This window comes from Nicotiana sylvestris, chromosome 4 (assembly GCF_000393655.2).
Source record: "Nicotiana sylvestris chromosome 4, ASM39365v2, whole genome shotgun sequence".
Lineage (NCBI taxonomy): Eukaryota > Viridiplantae > Streptophyta > Magnoliopsida > Solanales > Solanaceae > Nicotiana > Nicotiana sylvestris.
The window spans coordinates 169,480,980-169,499,924 of NC_091060.1; the positions used below are offsets into that span (position 1 = coordinate 169,480,980).

Consider the following 18,945-nt stretch of genomic DNA (forward strand, 5'->3'; position numbering starts at 1 on the left):
TTTTATTTATTAAAAATAAGATTCTTAATTAGTAGACTTTAGTTTGTCATGTCACTACTTGAAAACTGGCAAAATTCTTCCAAACAATACCGACCGAATTCGATCGATTTTTGTAAACCTTTATATAAATAGTTTTTAAATAAATAATATTTAATACTTAATTGATATATATACATACACACACGCACACATATGTGTGTGTGCATGTGTGAGTGTGTGCGTGCATGTGTGAGTGTGTGTGTGTGTTTTTTTAAATTATTTTTATATGGACACTACATCCTATCTATGTATGTATATATAATATTTAATTTATTTAACATTCAAAATTTTAATATTCAATATTTAATATCGAATATAGCTTGCTTATATATAATATAGACACACACACACATATATCTTATATCGAATGTAGCTTATATATACTATACTATACTATATTATACTATACTATATATAGTGTAATATGTAATAATTTAGAAATCAGTTCCGACTGATTTCGGTCGGTGATGTCCAGTCAAACGGTCAAATTATAATTAATAGTACCGACCAAAAATTTTTGACCGACTTCGATCGGAAATTTCTAATTAAGAACAGCCGCAGCGGAGTTCTTCCCCATTTTTCTCTTTACTCTTTCTTCCTTCTTCCACATCTGAAAATCCTCCCCTAAATCACTTCACCACTCTCTTCTCACCCAAAATCAAATCCCCCACTTCGTCTCTCCCGCGCCACCACTATTTTTCCGCTGCCATTGCACCTCCGCCGTAGAAGGCCGCCCCACAACTGCTCCAAAATCATACTCCTCTCCTCTCTTTCAAGGTTAGTTATCTGTATTTGTTAATTTTAATTATTTAAGTTCTTTCAATTGTATAAATTAGGATTTACAATTTTGGATTTTGGGATTATTTCAATTGTATGATTATATGGTCATGATTTTTGGAGTAGCACTATATGAAAGTCCAAAAATTTATCAGATTCTTTCTTACATATTTTCAAATGAGTTTAATTTTTATATTCTAACAATGTGAAAAAAATTACAATTCAATGTCACTTTAAATGTAATTCAAAAAGGTAACTTCACATAATCAGTGAAGTTGCTATTGTTAAGTAATGTTTTTTATTAGTGTGTATATCGTAGTTGGATGTATAATAGGTTTTTTGTCTAATTTATTATTTTAGATTTTAATTTATTATTATATTATTGTTTATTGCTTTAGAAAATTAGGCTTAACTAATTATGCTAGATTAATTAAGTGTGCTGATAAATTATAATTTATTATGTAACTTAATTCTTAAATTAATTTGAATTATGATTAATAAGACATGTAATTTATTTGTTCTTTATGTAGATGGAATATCGTAGTTGGATGTATAATAGGAATTATCCTAATCGTCAGTTTTTAAGGGATGAATTTATAGAAGGGGTTAAGAAATTTATTAGGAATTTAAAGAGAGATGAACAATTTGGTACTCTTCAAGTTCAGCTAGAAAAGAGGAACGAACAATTTAATCTCCTTCAAGGTCAGCTGGTCAATCTTCTTGCTAGTGGTGCTTTCCTCATTCTCCGGTCTCGTAAGCCTTCCCCATGTGCTAATCCTTCTCGTCGTGATCCTTCGAACCATGCCGACGATGAAAGTTCTAGTAGTGAAGATGGAGATGATGCAATAAAAAACACTCATTGAATGGTGTGTATCGCTAAACATAATATTGAACTAGTCAATATTTAGTTGGGACTAGTTTTGAATGATGATTGTATTGTTGATATTATTTTGTTATTGAACATTTGCATAGTTGTTGTTGTGGTTGGCGTTGTTGTTGTTGTTATTAGTGTTATTGTTGTGGTTGTTATTAGCGTTGTTGGTTAATTGTTGTTGTTGTTAGTTAGTTAATTGTTGTTGTTGTTGTTAGTTAATTGTTGTTATTGGTGTTAGTTAATTGTTGTTGTTAGTTAATTGTTGTTATTGGTGTTAGTTAATTGTTGTTGTTGTTAGTTAATTGTTATTGTTATTATTAGTTAATTATTGTTAGCAATGTAATGCTGTGTCACGACCCAAAATACGACCCGTCGTGATGGCGCCTATCGATGATACTAGGACAGCCGACATTACCAAAATGCTTTCAACAATGACCAGAAAATAAAACAAGACTTTCAAAATAAATGAAATCTTTGACATAAAACGGGGTGAACCCCAAAACATAAGCGCGGAAATAAAGCCCGACATTGGGGTATCACTAGTCATGAACATCTAACATAACCGATTCAAAAGTAACAAGACTAGCATAGTCTAGAATCCAAATACAGTAAATAAGGAAAGATAGGGAAGAAGAAAGCAGGGTTGCGAACGCCGGCAGCTACGTCGCAATCTCCAATGACCAGCTACGAGTACTATCAACAATCACCGCGTCCAACAACTCCTAGATTTGCACACGAGGTGCATGGAGTAACGTGAGTACGCCAACTCAGTAAGTAACAATAATAAATAAGGAACTGAAGATAGTGACGAGTTACACAGTTTTAGTTCATTTCAATAATTTTAGAAAGGAAAATAGTCATGCTTCCCAAGTTCCGATAAATTAAATCAAATAAGTTTATTTCAGGCAAGTTCAAGTAAAATCAGATAAAAATATCTTTCAATAGTTTTCAAAATATGGATATAAGGCAATTGTGTACATCAATAATATAATTATATCTCAGTCCTCCCAATCACTCCAACCTCACAATCACTCATTCCTCACAATCACTCGGCACTAGCACTTAGTAGGTACCTGCGCTCACTGGGGGTGTGCAGACTCCGAAGGGACTCCTTCAGCCCAAGCGCTATAACAAACCAATCATGGCATAAATCAATCAGGCCCACAGCCTCACTCAGTCATAAATCAATAAAACATGTTGCGGTGTTCAGACCGATCCCATAAATATCCTCACAATCAGGCCCTCGGCCTCACTCAGTCATTAATCTCTCCATCCGCTCGGTCTCTCAGAAATCAGAAAAATCAGCCCAAACAACAATAACATGAAGTATTAGATAGAATATAGAGACTGAGAAATGATATACGAGTAAAAACTATGATTGAGTACAAATAGCATTTAATAGACAATTCAACATGTAACGCGGCCCCTACGGGACCCAACAGTGCCAACATATAGCCTAAACATAGTTTCTAACATGATTTACAGTCAATCTTTCATAACACATAGGCAGCATAGAGCTAACAGCATGTTGTTCAACTTTACAGTTTCTACGGGACGTACCAAGTGACAATCCCTTCGGTGCACACCCACACGCCCGTCACCTAGAATGTGTGTCACCTCCAAAAATAGTCACACAATGTTCGGGGTTTCATACCCTCAAGACCAGATTTACAACTATTACTTACCTCAATTTGAGCAAAATCCTATTTCGCAATGCCTTTGCCTCTCGAATCAGCCTCCAAACGTCCTGAATCTAGCCAAAAGTAATACAATACAAGTAATATACGCTAAGGAACCAATTTCACAAGAAAAATTACTTAATTGGACACAAATCCCGAAATCGATTCAAACCCGGCCTCCGTACCCACGTCTTGAAATCCGACAAAAATTACAAAACTAGAAAGCTCATTCACTCACGAGTTTACCCATACCAATTTCATCAAAATCCGACATTATTTGGTCCTTCAATTCTCCAAATTACTCTCTCCAAAATTCCAAGTCTTAACCCCTTATTTCACTTCAAAAATCCTACTAATTAAGGGGGAAATCAATGGAAAAATACTGTAGCTAATGATAATAGAGCTCAAGCAACTTACCTTAGTGAAAACTCTTTAATCCACTTCAAAAATCACCCCAAAAGCTCCAAGATCCGACTTGAAAATGGTGGAAATGAGCAACAATTCGCGAGGCCTCCTTTTTATACTTTCTACCCAGTGAACCCGCACCTGCGTCCAGATCCCTGCTTTTGCGACGCCGCACCTGTAGAATTCCCATCACGGGTGCGAAAGTCACTTAAAAATCCAGACTCCGCATCTGCGGCAAAATCTCGCACTTGCGATTGCGCACCTGCGCATCTTCGTCCTCTTCTGCGGAACCAACCAACTTCCTTACTTCCGCATCTGCACCCCAGGTCTCGCAGATGCGCCTGCCTTCTCGCACCTGCGGTTCCAGCTAAAGTCCCATATGGCCGCATCTGCAACTCCTATGTCGCTCATGTGGTCTCGCACCTGTGTCTCCTACTTCGCAGGTGCGGACGACACCAGAAGCAGCAGTTGATCAGCTGTATTTCCAAGTTCCAAACTCCCCGTTACCCATTCGGAATCACCCCGAGCCCCTTGGGACCTCAACGAAACATACCAACAAGTCATATAACCCCATACGAACCTAGTCGAACCTTCGAATCACTCAAAACAAAATCAAAACACCAAATTACCCTCAGATTCAAGCCTAAGAACTTATATATTTAAAATTCCGACCGATTTCGGTCGGCATTTGAAAATTAAATAAAAAAATTTAATTAATAATGACTGATTTCGTTCGGTAAATGTTGTTTGGTGTCAGTCAACACATTGAATAAACCGACAGTTTTTGGTCGGAAATTTTCGACTAATTTCGGTCGCAACACGTTAGCGACCATCATTTTTCCTACTAATTAAAAGTGGTCAAAAATCGGTCGTTTTTTTTCAATTTCCAACCGATTTCGGTCGGTTCTCCTGAACGAATTTAGCCAGTTTTTTAGTAGTGTATATGGTCAACTTAATTAAGTGGATATATATATTTGGTGCGGATAAATTTTTATCATCGCGGATAAGTGACTTACTATCACATGTTAAACAATATTGATAATATAAAAATAAAATTACACACTCAATATATATGACTTAAATCCTTGATAAAATTCCGTAAAAAAAATGCAAGATTCCAATTTTATTCATCTTTATTTTTCCGTCCTTCCTTCCCTAGCCACTCACAACTCAAGAAAAAAAAAGGTCGAGACTCGAGATCATGGTTTAGTGGGATTTCTAAAAATATAGTGTAGATGTAATCATCATCACATATTTCCATTTCTCGCAACATCACTCAATATCAACTTAACACCCAAACTTAAACTACTTTACAGGTAATGCCATAACCTGCATCGAATAATTATCATCCTTATCTCGCCTTCATTCATTTCTACGTTACCCTCTACTGTTTGGTCATACATTACCAAGTTGGGAATTCCATATATGACCCTTTACGTAACCTATAGAGAGAAACATACCCAAAGATTTTTTTATTTTTTTGGGGGGTTGGGGGGTGGGGGTGGATTTCATTTCCAATCAAACTAAATTAATTTGCGTGCATTTTATTTGCTTAAGAAACCATGTATATCTAATCTTTCTAGAAGTCCATCTTATGGTCTTTGTTTGGAGCTCACTCAAGCTATAATCGTGCTATGATTTGAACAGCCTCCAAAAATTAAACAAATTCCAGTGTTGTTGGTAATCTAATTCTCTCTCGATCTTATATAAGCCACTATCTCCATTTCACGGCTCTAACTATTTAAAATGGTTTTATAAAATTATTAATCAAATTCTTAGTTGATGAAAATCAAATGAAAGGAATTAACTATGTTAATCCTGTTAGAATATACTATAAGCCATGCGTATTGTTATAGTATTCTTTATGAACAATTATTTATTTACTTTTTAAATTCAATAAAGTTTCATTTTAAATAGATCATGTGTTGGTTTGTGCGTCCATTGCTTACATAGTAGATGATTTAGTGTATAGAGTTTAGCTTATACACGGAAGATTAAATCATCGGTTCTTGTAAGACATAAAAGTTAATGTTCACAATCTAATGATGGAATTGGACAAATCATCGGAATGATTGTAGCACAAGATTAAATATAATTTATCTTGATTATGGGAATGGTTTAATTCCAACTTCTTGTGCTAGTACATTTTGTATGTATTGAACGGATCAAGTAGAGATGAGTATTTTATACTGACTTTATAAAATAATTTCTCTAGTCCATTTAATGTACTTATACTCTTAATCCTGATATAATTATTATTAGCTGTGTATGTCACTTGTTGTTTTGATTTATTAAAAGGCGAGATTCTTTCGCGAGTCAATAAGCCTGGTAAATTGGATAACAATGATATACATTGGCGAAGTAATAATTAGTTGATGGAATCCATGTCTCGATTTTGAGATTGATGATACTCCTTTATGAAAGCTTATAAGTTTTCATGTGTAAACCCGGCCGGTGGATTTTGTATCCGACACATGAAATAAGTTAAGTGTAAGTCTAAAGGAAGTAATCAATAAATTAAATAGTCAGTAATTTAATTTGATTGATTAGTATCTGAATCTTAACATGGGGAGTTAAATAAGGTTTTATGGAAGAATTTCGAAATTGAACTAAGGAGTGCAATTACGAATTTTTAGTGGAATAATTCGTAATTTATTATGATGGAAATTAGTTTCAGAATTTCGAAATTAATATCATAATAGGAAGCCTTGTTAATTAAATTCAGTGGTCCCTATTGTGCCTAAATAAAAGAAAATAGTGGAAACTGTTACTTAGTGGGAAAGAAAACGTGGAAATCGTCCCTTAGTGGGAGAAGGAAACCTAACAGGTTTTGAAAACGGTTTTGACCTAAAAAACGCAGCTATATATATGGATATAAGGGCTGGACGTTTTTTACATGATTCTGACTGCGGTTTCTACTAGAATTTTGCCCACCCAAAATTCTCTATTTTCGGTTATTGTTTGGGTAACACAGTAGAAGACTGTGGAAATCTGCTAATGTGTTTTCAACTGAGGAACTGGAGAACGACATAGATTTCTTGTGTTTACGCTTCAAGAGATAATCCTAAAATCTCCATACGTGCTAGTTGTTTAGATTACACGTGAATAAGATTCTGTTATTGCTTCCGCTGTGGTATATATTCCAACAAATCCGAGTGCCATCTATTAATGATATGTAATAGTACTCCGTTCATTTCAGTTTATGTAGGACTATTTCTCTTTTAATCCGTTTTAAAAGTATAGCAATATTTTTCTTCACTCTTAATGACAAGTTTTTATTGTCATGTAAATGTTATGACATATACAAGTTTCAAAAGTCCAAATATTATGCCACATATGTTGAAACAGAGAGAATAGAATTATACGCATACTTTAAAATTTTGAATGCGATTTTCTAGTGGAAATTACATTTTTTTATATCACATGTTACCTAAAAATAACTATAAATAACTTTTACAAAGAGTGAAATTAATAACCTAAGTCGTGAATAATCCACTTACATATAAAAAAAACTTTACACTATCTAAATCGTGAATAATTGCCCCTCAAAGAAAGCAAGACAATTAGTTAGAGGGTTAGTTGGAACACCGAGGTCATTTTGGTACTTACACACACCTAGCTCGGTGCATAAAATGATGTTGCCTCAGCATGCTTTGATGCCACAACCAAATTCTTGAGAAGGCTCATTCAACTTCACTTTTACACCCACTGAAATTAATCTCTACTTTCCAAATGGCTGAGAAAAGCAAAGTTCTGATCATTGGAGGAACTGGATATATTGGAAAATTTGTAGTAGAAGCAAGTGCAAAATCTGGACACCCCACCTTTGCTTTGGTTAGAGAGAGCACACTTTCTGACCCTGTTAAGAGTAAAATTGTTGAGAATTTCAAGAATTTGGGTGTCACTATTCTTCATGTATGTATATATAGTGCATTAATTCTTTCTTTTTATGCAAAACAAAATGTGGAAAACGAATATTTCTAATACAAGGTAGGGGTAAGATTTGCGTATATTCCATCCTCCCCAAACTCCACACATGGGATCACACTGGACTTGTTGTTGTTTGTTGTAAAATGAGGAAAAATAATTGAAATAAAATTTTACATGCAAGTAATTGTAAATTTCTTGTTTTGAACAGGGTGATTTATATGATCATGAGAGTTTGGTGAAGGCTATAAAGCAGGTGGACGTGGTAATATCAACAATGGGGATGATGCAATTGGGTGATCAAGTTAAGCTCATTGCTGCTATCAAAGAAGCTGGAAATATTAAGGTACTAAATGGTTCTTATTTTTAAATATTTTAGGATACATTTAGCATAAGTACTCCGTCATTTCTATCTGTTAATGCTCATTCATAGTACTTTGATACCAAAAAAAAAGGGCAGCCGCTATGCGTGGGGTGCGGAAAAGGGTCCGACATTGTACGCAACCTTACTCTATATTTCTGCAAGATTTCTGCAAGAGGTTGTTTTTACGAACTGGTGACCTTTTGGTCTAATGGCAGCAACTTTACCACTACTTTGATACAATTAGCCTGTATAACATTTGAACAAATATAACACAAGAAGTAATGTAGGTCAAAGGATAATAAGGGAATCTTGATAACTAAGTTGATAAAAATTCTTAAATTTATAGATTGCATTTGAATTAGAGAATCTAAACTTGATCGATATGCCCCATCACATGATACCTCAAATTAAGGGTGTTAGCCTCCTTGAATTAACACATCAAATGAGTTAATTTCCTAAAATGGTCCGAATTTTCAGTCTGATTTTTCAGGCAACACCAGTTTTACATAATGTTTATGGAAATAAATTATCTCATACTTAAATTTTTCAGAGATTCTTCCCTTCGGAGTTTGGTATGGATGTTGATAAGACCAATGCTGTGGAACCAGCAAAGTCTGCATTTGCTGTGAAAGTTCAAATCCGCAGAGCTATTGAAGCTGAAGGAATTCCTTATACTTATGTCTCATGCAACTGTTTTGCTGGTTATTTCTTACCAACTATGGTCCAGCCTGGTGCCACTGTCCCCCCTAGAGACAAAGTCATCATTCCTGGGGATGGAAATGTTAAGGGTACGCGCAAAAAAGTTCTTATCCCCGCGACACTGGCGACTCCATTGATTTGTATGTCTCATTTTTGTATACTGTCTGTTTGTTTGTTTGCAGCTGTATTCAATGAAGAACATGATATTGGCACTTATACTATTAAAGCTGTTGATGATCCGAGAACGTTAAACAAGACCCTCTACATTAAGCCTCCCAAAAACACGTTATCGTTCAATGAGCTAGTGGCTATGTGGGAGAAAATGATTGGAAAAACTCTGGAGAAAATCTACATTCCAGAGGAGCAAATTCTCAAAGACATCGAAAGTTAGTTATCTTATCATCTCTCTTTAATTTAAGATTGTTCATTCAATTTAGCATTGGTGATCCTGATGTTGTGTATATTGTATACTGTTGCAGCATCTCCAATGCCATTGCCTGTTATACTAGCAATCAACCACGCAACATTCGTGAAGGGTGATCAAACCAATTTTAAGATCGAGCCATCATTTGGGGTTGAGGCCTCGGAACTTTATCCAGATGTCAAGTACACCACTGTGGAGGATTACCTTGGTCACTTTGTCTAAAGTTTACACGTTTAATGTCTCCGATCACTCGAATAAATTGTTATACGATGGGTGTTGTCAAAACATTTTGTCTTGATTTGTGAGTGTATGTAACCTGCGTGACCGGAGACTTGGTGAATGGTCTGTTTTAAGCTTATATCTGTTTTCAATATCATCTAAGTATATTATGAAACTACAGAAAATGGAAAACATTGGTGTATTTTTGCTTTTGCATTATTGTCTACCTTCTTGTACCGACTCTTCATTCAGAGTGATGCGTGCCACCTATCTCCGTCATTAATTCAATTAAGAACCTATGCAATAGTATCGCGATCAAAGAGCTACTAAGGGAATGAGCGAATACATAGGATTGGAAAATGTTGTCAATTTGGTATGATGAAATAATGAGGTCTTACCCTACCATTATCATGCTTTAGTAATACTCCAGGAAGTTCTTCTCTGCTTTTGCCAACTAGTTATTAGGTAAACCCTCCAACTTTAGGTGCAACAGTGTATGCTTCATTCTAGACTGGATCATGATCCTTTCATAATTAGAGTAATTTTTTGTCTGAGGGTGACAAGACTTTTCAGGAGCAACAGTGTTAGGATGATTAGACATGAAGTAAACTTGAAGATTAATAAAGAAGGCACAAATAAAGGAAAATAGGATTCAGAATATTTAGCTAAAAATTAAAACCAGCCAAAATTTCTTTGAGGCATAGAGTCCCTTTAGACAAACTTCTTTGGCGTTGCTTTTGTTAATTATTCTGCTGCCTCAAAGGCTAAAACCTTTAATTTCTTTTTACTCAAAGTTCATCAGTCCCCATATATTGCCATTATTGTTATGTGGTAGAGAAAAATTAAATGGAAAAGGAGGGAGAAATAACAAATTATGTACTTTAATTAATGAAATTGTTGCTGTACCTTCTTTAGATATATTTACGAATCATAGCGTCCACTCTAACCCCTCCAATAATGCAAACACGACCCTATCTCAATATCAAAGTGAAGCTGCCTTAACAATTTGGAAAATGGCACTAAATTTCTGCAACCCGAAAAGGAGTCCTCACTCATCAATGACTACATGCTCGGATCCGCCAAAAATATCGCCACATCGGTGTCAGTGCTCGGATCCGAACATGCACTACTTCAGACACAGGTATGAAAGACATTTTTGAGGGCCTGAACAACATAACTTATAAATAGTAGCTCTCCCATAACCTCCCTCATCCACGTGTCGGGGCCGGAAATGGCCCCAACACTGGTGCTAATAGTGGCATCGACTCTTCCCGTGGCGGTGCCGCCGCAACTAGCGCCCTCCTTTGCAACAACTCCATCACTTTGCCATCCTTTATTCTCTCCTTTAAGTCACCTGCAAAAGAGAGATTAATAACTCCAAACTTTATATGACCGAAAGTGATGAAACATTTTAATAATATCCTTACTTGTGTGTTTGATAACAAAAAACTCCCCATTGGCTTTAGCAGAAGCTGACAAACGGACAAGAACAGGTGTAACAATGGTGAGAACAGCCCAAAAGAATAAAATCAAAATAAAAGTTCTCCCACTCATTTGATAGAGAATTTTCAGAAAGACATTAAAATGAAGGATTTTATGTAGTAAGCAAAACTGTATGTAGTTAGGCTTAGGTACTACAAGAAGACTTTTAATTACTTAGCTGGCCATGTTTTAGGAACAACTGCATTGATGAGTATTCCAAACTACTACGAATAATGCCCAATTGGACGTCTATGATTTGTATAAATAAAACCCCATTTTGTAATAAAAGTCACACACTATGATGATAATCTTGTTAATTTCTCTGTTTCGGTTGTTAGGAAGTTGTTACACCGTACCACTTGTGTGTTTATAATTAAGTATTCACATGGCATATCATATCCTTACTCATACAGCCCAGTTTATCAACTCATTTAGCCCAAAATCATCTTATCTTCGAAATTTCCTCTTCAAATTAGGCACATACTGTTATGTTAGTTAAAGAGTTAATGAGAATTGAACAGACACCTTTGACACTAAGCACAGGGTGTAGTGGACTTCTATATGCACTTCCAAGAAGGAGTCCGAAACTCAAAGGTGGTTCTTTTTGACTCAAAATACGTTTTTAAGTGTTAAAAAAAGGTTGCATTTCTAAAGCAATAAACAAAATGAAAACAACGTTTTAGGTCAAAAACGTATTTTTTTAATATTTAAAAATGTATTTTGAGTCAAAAAGAACCACATTTAGGTTCCGGACTCTTCCAAGAAGCAACTTCTTTTCAAAAGCAAATTGAAAAGACAACTCGGTGCACAAACTCCCACTGTGAGCAATCCCGAGGATGGCCGGACCACATAGAGTCGGTTGTATGTAGTCCCAACTCATGCCTAATATTTTTGCAATAGGCTAATTTTAGGGTTTAAACCCAATTTCCTGGTCACAAAGTGACAACTTTTATCCTTGCGCCTATCTCCTTTTGCAAGAACAAATACATGGGTGAAATTTAATTGACTGAGTTCTCTTCCTAGTTTGGGTTCTGAATGTTTCCAAACTGCCGATAACAATAACAACAACGGTCCAGTGAAATTCTACTAGTGGGATCTGAGGAGGGTGGTGTGTACGCAGACCTTACCCCTACTGCTGACCTTGAAACAAAATATTGAAGGAGAAAGAAAACAGTTTTGCTAGTTAAAACGCAGCAATCTACTGCTAAAAATAATTGACAAGAGAATCCTACGAGGGACACCTTCCCCGAAAATTACAGTGTATATATAAGATCACCCACTGCATAATGCATACAAGGGACAAAAGAAACAGAGTCGTCCAATTATATCAAATCAATGACATTTCGCAAATTCATAATTGAGGAAGATGCTAATTTTCTATGCTCTTATCTCCTGAGTAGTGAGTAGTGGAGGATAATCTGGAAACAAGAAAACTCTGCATAGTTTGTCATGGCAATTACAAGATGCAGAAAACCATACATTTTCTATTAAAACATGGCGCTAGAGTAAATAACAAATTAGTATAACAAGGGTTATTGAGATAGTATTACACTCTCTAATCTTTGGATGGTTTAGAATGAAAAGAGAGAGTAATCATAAACTTGACATATAGAGCCTGTTTGGCTTAGCTGATTAAAAGTAAATGATATGCATCATGTTTAAGTACTAAAATTAATTTAACAAATAAGCAATTACGTATTTGAACATAAATGCTGAAAATTATGTTTGCTAAAAAAGTAATGATAAATATCCTTAATAAAAAGCCTATTAGTAATAACTTTACTTTTAGTTCCAAAATAAAGCCCTCGGTGGGGAGATACCAAGTACAATTATTTTCAATAATCAAATACTCCTTTTGGATTTGGGAGGATAATTCAACTAAGAAATAAATCCAACAAGTTATTCTAAGTGGTCGTTTGGTATACGGGATAAGATGAGATAAAGTGTGGTACTAAATTTTGTATTATATTTGGTTATTTATCCCGAAATAAAATTATACCGTCATCCAAACATGGTATAAACTTAGTCTCTCATTTAATCCTGAATATTTCATCTTATTCCATTTTATCCCATCAAACTTGGTATTATTTTATCCCCTCCCAAGTGGGATAAGTTAATCTAGGGATTATAATCCCAGGATTATAATTGGATAATTTAGTCAGCATACGAAATTATTATATTCCTAAAAGTAAGAAAAATCTTTAAAATTGCTAAACATGCCCCCTTATAGAAAAAAAAAAAAAAAAAAAGTCAATCAATCTCTTAACGGAAAGGAAAAAAAGGAAAAGCCAAATTGCCAAATTTGCCCTTTGGAGGCCCAAGGCAAATTGGTACCCTTCATTCTGCCCTACCAATACTTCCTGAATCCGTCATTTCTCACTCTCTCTTGTGTAGGCTGTAGCTAAGCCACAACACAAACAGCTTGACTGCATAACCCACTGATCAAATAGAGGGCAAAACGAAGACGAAGGAGAGTCGAAGTTGAAAAATGGGAACCCTTGGGAAAGCAATTTACTCCCTAGGATCCATCGTTCGAGCGACCGGCCAAGCCCTTGATCGCGTCGGCAATCGACTTCAAGGCAGCTCCTACTTAGAGGAACACCGTAATTATCCCTTCTTCTTAACCCTAGATCTCATTTCTTCTTTACCGTTGTTTTTACTTTCATATCGTGTCACTACATCATCTATGTTTGTTTATGTTAATTGCATTTCATCCAGTTGCGCTTAATTAGTATTCCTCAATCTAAAAATATGGTTAACACATCTGGCTTTCGGAGTGAGGACATTTAGTAAGTTGTTTATAATTTTAATAAAATTTGCATATTCAGAGGTTATACGAACAATCAAACAGGAAAAAAAAGGACTATAAATCTCAGCCTTTTAGATGAAGATAAAATCTAGTCAAACGAATATTGTTTGACTCCTCATATAGTGCAAGTACTCTTCTTCTTGAGACAGTTTGAATCCTCATCGGAGTTCCTACCAAAAAAGAATTAGAATAGGGCGGAAAAGCCTTTTGGAATGGGTTTTATAATGGAAGTTCTAATGTGTATTTGAATGTTATATTCAGTAGTTTTAGTTAACGGATGATATGCGCAGAGAAAGAACAAGTGGATGAAAGATGTAATATGTAAGAATGCAGGTGTAATGAGCTGTAAATGTTTGAGATGTTTCAGACTATATGATAGCAAAAGTACTTGCACGATATTTGAAGCGTAAGTGGTGTTATCTATTGTCAATGCAAACCTGTTTTGCTGGTAGAATTAGCTACTTTCTTAGAACCAGTTTGTTCATAGACATTAGTTCACCCTATTCTAGCTGCATATTAAAGCAGATTTTCAAGGACAACTGGTGCTTACAAGAAATAGACTTTAGGCAGTTTATATCCCGCCAATAATTTATCAGAGTCATATATTTCTGCCTAGAAATGGAGCAAGGATCACGAAGTTGGTTTCAGAAGGACTTGAAGTTGAGATTTCGGTGCCCATTCTTGCTAGCCTCCATTCTGACTTGAGAACTTGATTGCTATCCTAGTTGCTGCATTCCACCTTCTAGTATACATAATGTGCCTACTTAGGAGCAGGATGTGCTATGCAACATGAAAAAATATCCATTCATTGTAACTAACTATTAGTCTACGGCAACTCCTACCTCTCTCTCCTTTATCTTATAGTCTTCCAGTAGTTTAGAGTCCTATATTCTTTTAACCTAGTTATATTTGAAGGGGCCAAAAAAGACATATCTTTTCATCTTCTATATCTCCCAAGCTGGCCCCTCTCACCCCACCCCCCAAAAGGAATTATAAATGAGTGCGTAGAAATCAATTTAGCTAATGAAGCAGGAAACTGGATTTGGATTTTGTGCAAACCAGGTAACTTTAAACAGATTGCATTATATTGACAAATGCATGTTGAACATAGACTAACTGATAGTCACGTCATGTTGGCTAACCTCTCACCAACCATATGCCTACCAGAGAAGTTACTTGGCACTTTTTGCTAAACAGATCAACCTATAGACTGCTGAATTTTGTTGAGTACTGATGACAGGCAGTATGTGTGTCTATTCAGTATCAGATGCTAGTGTGTATGAACTCCTAGGTCATAGTTGAGTATAACCGATGCATTATTGTCAAATTATTTATTTTACGTCTGAAGTGCTCCAGTTACGCCTCACTCGTCCTCCATGAAACAATTTTCCTTTACCTTTCCAAACCCCCTCCCCTCCTCCTAATTGAAGAAGAAAAAAGAGGATCCATGATTTGGCCTTCTAGTATTTAAACTCCTTTTGCGTGGTTATGGTCTTATGTTGTTGTCATTACTTCTATTGTTTTATGTCGATGGTACTGATATATTATCGCTCTTTTTGCCTTCTTGAGCCGAGGGTCTTCCGAAAACAGCCTCTCTACCCCCTTGGGGTAGGGGTAAGGTCTGCGCACACTCTACCCTCCCCAGACCCCACTTGTGGGATTTTACTAAGTTGTTGTTGTTTCGTGGTTAAATTTTGGTCTTATGCTCGGTTATTTACACCTTCTATGTTTCAGTGTCTAGGCATCGAACTCTTATGAACATACTCGATAAAGCTCCGGTGGTGGATAAGGATGTGTTTGTGGCTCCAGGTGCCTCGGTCATCGGAGACGTACACGTGGGACGGAATTCATCTATTTGGTATGGATGTGTGTTAAGAGGTAGGTTATCCCAACATTGTTGTTGGATGGTGCACTTGACTGTTGATTCTTTCTGTTCATTTTTTGGTTTTGGGGGGGGGGGGGGATATAGTAGCATCCTCTTGATTTTTGTCATTTTTCCATGACTCCCGTTTGTTATATTCGTAAAAATCTTGAAGTTGGTTATGCCTGTTATATTTTAAAAATTAAGATATCATCTTTTGTGCTTTACTCTATGAATTGTGTAGCTCTTAATTTAAGGCAAACTTTTGAAAATTGATCAATAAATCAATGCTCATGACTATTTTGGGGGCTTGTTGGAAGTTGAACAATTTCACTCCTGAGTCACTAGTGGAACCTAGTATTTTCTGCGGATGGGCATATCCTGTTGGTATTCCTTATCAAAAAAAAAAGGAGCATATCCTGTTGGTATTCCTTATCAAAAAAAAAAGGAGCATATCCTGTTGGTATTCCTTATCAAAAAAAAAAAAAAAAGAGCATATCCTGCTGGTATTTCTTTTGGTTTGTCTCAGGTCCAAGATGCACACTGAGATGGTCCTGACAATTCTAAACCTGCATGCTAGAATTTGGCGAAGAGCCCTTTGCTGGAATCTTGAATTATTTATTTGGAGCACATCTCTTCTCCTACTTCCCCTTCTCCTTGATATATTGCTCTTTTTACTCCCTACAAGTCAATTCAGACAGTAAAAGGAACCATGAATAATGATGAAGTAGCATTTATATATTATCATTTCAAATTGCACATAAGGACCTCAAAACCTGACTTACATGTATATGTACAGTGTGTTAGTACATATCTCATTTCTCCGATCACCTAAGCAATCAGTGAAAAATGTGAGGTGTGGAAGGGGTGTTCACGTCCCAACCCAACCTTTTGAGGAAAATTTAAATTCTCATAGATGACCCATTTTTATCATATGGGCCTCCCCTCCCCTTCTCCGGCCTTTTGTCTTTTCAAGTATCATGAGTATGATTGTCTGTGGGTGGGATTGGAGGTGTGTTTTCTTAATCATTCCCAAGACTTGATGATAACCACAAGCACTTCAGCATCATTTTGTGTACAGTGATTATAAGTCGGCAAGAAATATTCCTTTCCATGCTATATTGTCAGTATTTTCAATTTTTATGTACCTTATATTTGACAGGTGATGTTAACAGCATCAGTGTTGGATCTGGTTCCAATATACAGGATAACTCCCTTGTTCATGTGGCCAAATCAAATATAAGTCAAAAGGTGCTACCCACCATTATAGGGAACAATGTCACTGTTGGTAAGCATTCAAGTCAACCTTAGCATCACTTGTCTTGGTTTTATGGATAGTGACTTAAACTATCTGTAGGTCATAGTGCTGTTGTACATGGCTGCACCATTGAGGATGAGGCCTTCATTGGTATGGGAGCCACGCTGCTTGATGGTGTCCATGTAGAGAAACATGCCATGGTTGCTGCAGGAGCCCTTGTGAGACAGAACACAAGGATCCCCTCTGGAGAGGTATGGTATCTGCTGGTCCCCTCATCACCAATGGTCACCTTACAGTAACTTCACTGTTTAATAGAGATGATGGAGGCATTGCTAAAATGACTTGGGTTGGTTTAATTCCACTGAGGTGTTATACCCACTCCGTGAGGCATACACCTACATTTGCTGCTACTTGCGAGCAATAATACCTCACCTTTTAAATTTGTATGGACTATGGAGTTTTTCTTTCTTTTGTGGGATTCAAACTCTGTCCACCTATGTTGGATACATGAAGGAAACAAAGATTCTGAAAGACAAGATTGGATCATGACTTTAATTAGATACTGCAATTGGCAATACGTTATTCTTATATAGGAACTTGCCCTTATCTATCTGATCTTGATTGCAATTTGGACTTCAAATTTCCTAGTTCATTACTGCTGCACAGCAAAAATCAGTGGCTTGAATTATTTGCTTTTCTTCCTATTTGGTCCTTGAGGAAAGCGGCTTCTTGTGTATTGCACTTGAGAATTGTTTGATTGCCTGGATTTCTGCACAATCTGCTTGCTATGAATTCTGACATTTTGCTTGCAATGCTATTCTGAATAGGTCATATACAACATTGTTGCTTATATATTGCAAAGTCATAAGTAATTTGAATATGAGTTGGAAACTTTGATAGTATGCCAATTGCTCAACTTATTTGGCTTACTTTTCTGGTCCACATTTTCCTATAAATTTGACTTATCTGACTGTCTTAACTTTGTACTATGATTGGTGGCAAGGGAGGTTTAGGACTGTCCTATGTTTCAAAAGTCTACCATTTGTTTTCCTTATTCCATACTGAATAGTTATGGTGATGAGTTGGATTCAGCGTAAAGCCACATTATGATTGGCTTCTTCTGCAAATAGTGATGATTCAGGAGACTTAAATCTGCTCTCACCATCTAATTGTGAATTTCTATATGACACAGGTATGGGCAGGCAATCCAGCTAAGTTTCTGAGGAAGCTAACTGATGAAGAGATAGCCTTCATTGCCCAGTCGGCAACCAATTACTGTAACCTCGCTCGTGTTCATGCAGCTGAGAATTCCAAGTCCTTTGACGAAATTGAATTTGAAAAGATGCTTCGTAAGAAGTATGCCAAACGCGATGAGGAATATGATTCTATGATTGGTGTTGTCCGCGAAACACCTCCCGAGCTTGTACTTCCTGATAATATTCTCCCTGAAAAAGCTGCAAAGAGTATCATCCAATGAGATCCCTGCCCAAGCAACTCTCTTTTTTGCTTTTCTGAGATTGATTTTACCCTGTGAGCATTGTATGGGATAGTCATGGATATTGGTTGTTGCGCCTCCAAATAATACCAAACTTATTGGATAGCATCGATATGTCAGTGCTTGTAGTTAAGACTTTTGCCCCTAGGTTCCCAGGCACTTGTTCATCTTGGGAGAGGACTTACACCCAAAAGCCATATGCATTTGGTGCTTGTAACTTGGAAATTGTTTTCATAGATGCTAAATTGTACTTGGAATAACATGAAACATTGATAGCGCGTTCCAAAAGTAGTTCTGTCTCAGATGAAGCATTTGTGTTGGCAATGCCCTTGTTGTGGAGTTCTCCTAAATTCAGCTTAATGGTCTTAAAATTCAAACCACTTTAGTCGTGCTTGATCATTGACTTATGGTGAATAATATCAATTTGGGATGCCAAAGTTTTTATTCACCAAATTTTCTTCATCCAGAAAATGTTTTCCCTGTTTTCAATGGGGAATGAAATTATCACCTGCAATGTCAAATTTCTCATTCTCAACTATTGTGCTTATGCTTACCTGAGCCAAGGGTCTATCGGAAACAGTCTCTCTACTTCTTTGCTTGTACTGGGTACGTCGTTATTGTCGTTGTACACTT

General features: G+C 36.3%; 2 protein-coding genes, 2 long non-coding RNA genes and 1 other non-coding gene across 5 annotated transcripts; 3 read left to right on the top strand and 2 right to left on the bottom strand.

The window, feature by feature from the left end:
- Positions 1-404: 404 nt before the first annotated feature.
- On the top strand, positions 405-1,949 carry LOC104221763 (uncharacterized). Its single transcript, XR_709804.2, has 2 exons — positions 405-816; positions 1,347-1,949. It is a non-coding gene; the product is annotated as an uncharacterized lncRNA (long non-coding RNA).
- A 203-nt stretch (positions 1,950-2,152) lies between these two features.
- Positions 2,153-3,831, bottom strand: LOC138889086 (uncharacterized). The gene is made up of 2 exons (XR_011406650.1): positions 2,764-3,831; positions 2,153-2,412 (listed from the first exon to the last, which is right to left on the bottom strand). It is a non-coding gene; the product is annotated as an uncharacterized lncRNA (long non-coding RNA).
- A 3,591-nt stretch (positions 3,832-7,422) lies between these two features.
- On the top strand, positions 7,423-9,609 carry LOC104221765 (phenylcoumaran benzylic ether reductase TP7). Its single transcript, XM_009772894.2, has 5 exons — positions 7,423-7,689; positions 7,913-8,047; positions 8,616-8,853; positions 8,947-9,150; positions 9,244-9,609. The coding sequence occupies exons 1-5, from the start codon at positions 7,507-7,509 to the stop codon at positions 9,408-9,410; spliced, it is 927 nt and encodes a 308-aa protein (XP_009771196.1). The 5' UTR covers positions 7,423-7,506; the 3' UTR covers positions 9,411-9,609.
- A 660-nt stretch (positions 9,610-10,269) lies between these two features.
- LOC104221766 (uncharacterized) lies at positions 10,270-11,030 on the bottom strand. Its single transcript, XR_011407003.1, has 2 exons — positions 10,835-11,030; positions 10,270-10,761 (listed from the first exon to the last, which is right to left on the bottom strand). It is a non-coding gene; the product is annotated as an uncharacterized protein (transcript).
- Positions 11,031-13,218: 2,188 nt separating this feature from the next.
- Positions 13,219-18,600, top strand: LOC104221767 (gamma carbonic anhydrase 2, mitochondrial). Its single transcript, XM_009772896.2, has 5 exons — positions 13,219-13,492; positions 15,433-15,576; positions 16,722-16,847; positions 16,917-17,068; positions 18,010-18,600. Exons 1-5 carry the CDS (start codon positions 13,378-13,380, stop codon positions 18,292-18,294), a joined length of 822 nt encoding a protein of 273 aa, XP_009771198.1. The 5' UTR covers positions 13,219-13,377; the 3' UTR covers positions 18,295-18,600.
- The last annotated feature ends 345 nt before the right edge of the window (positions 18,601-18,945 follow it).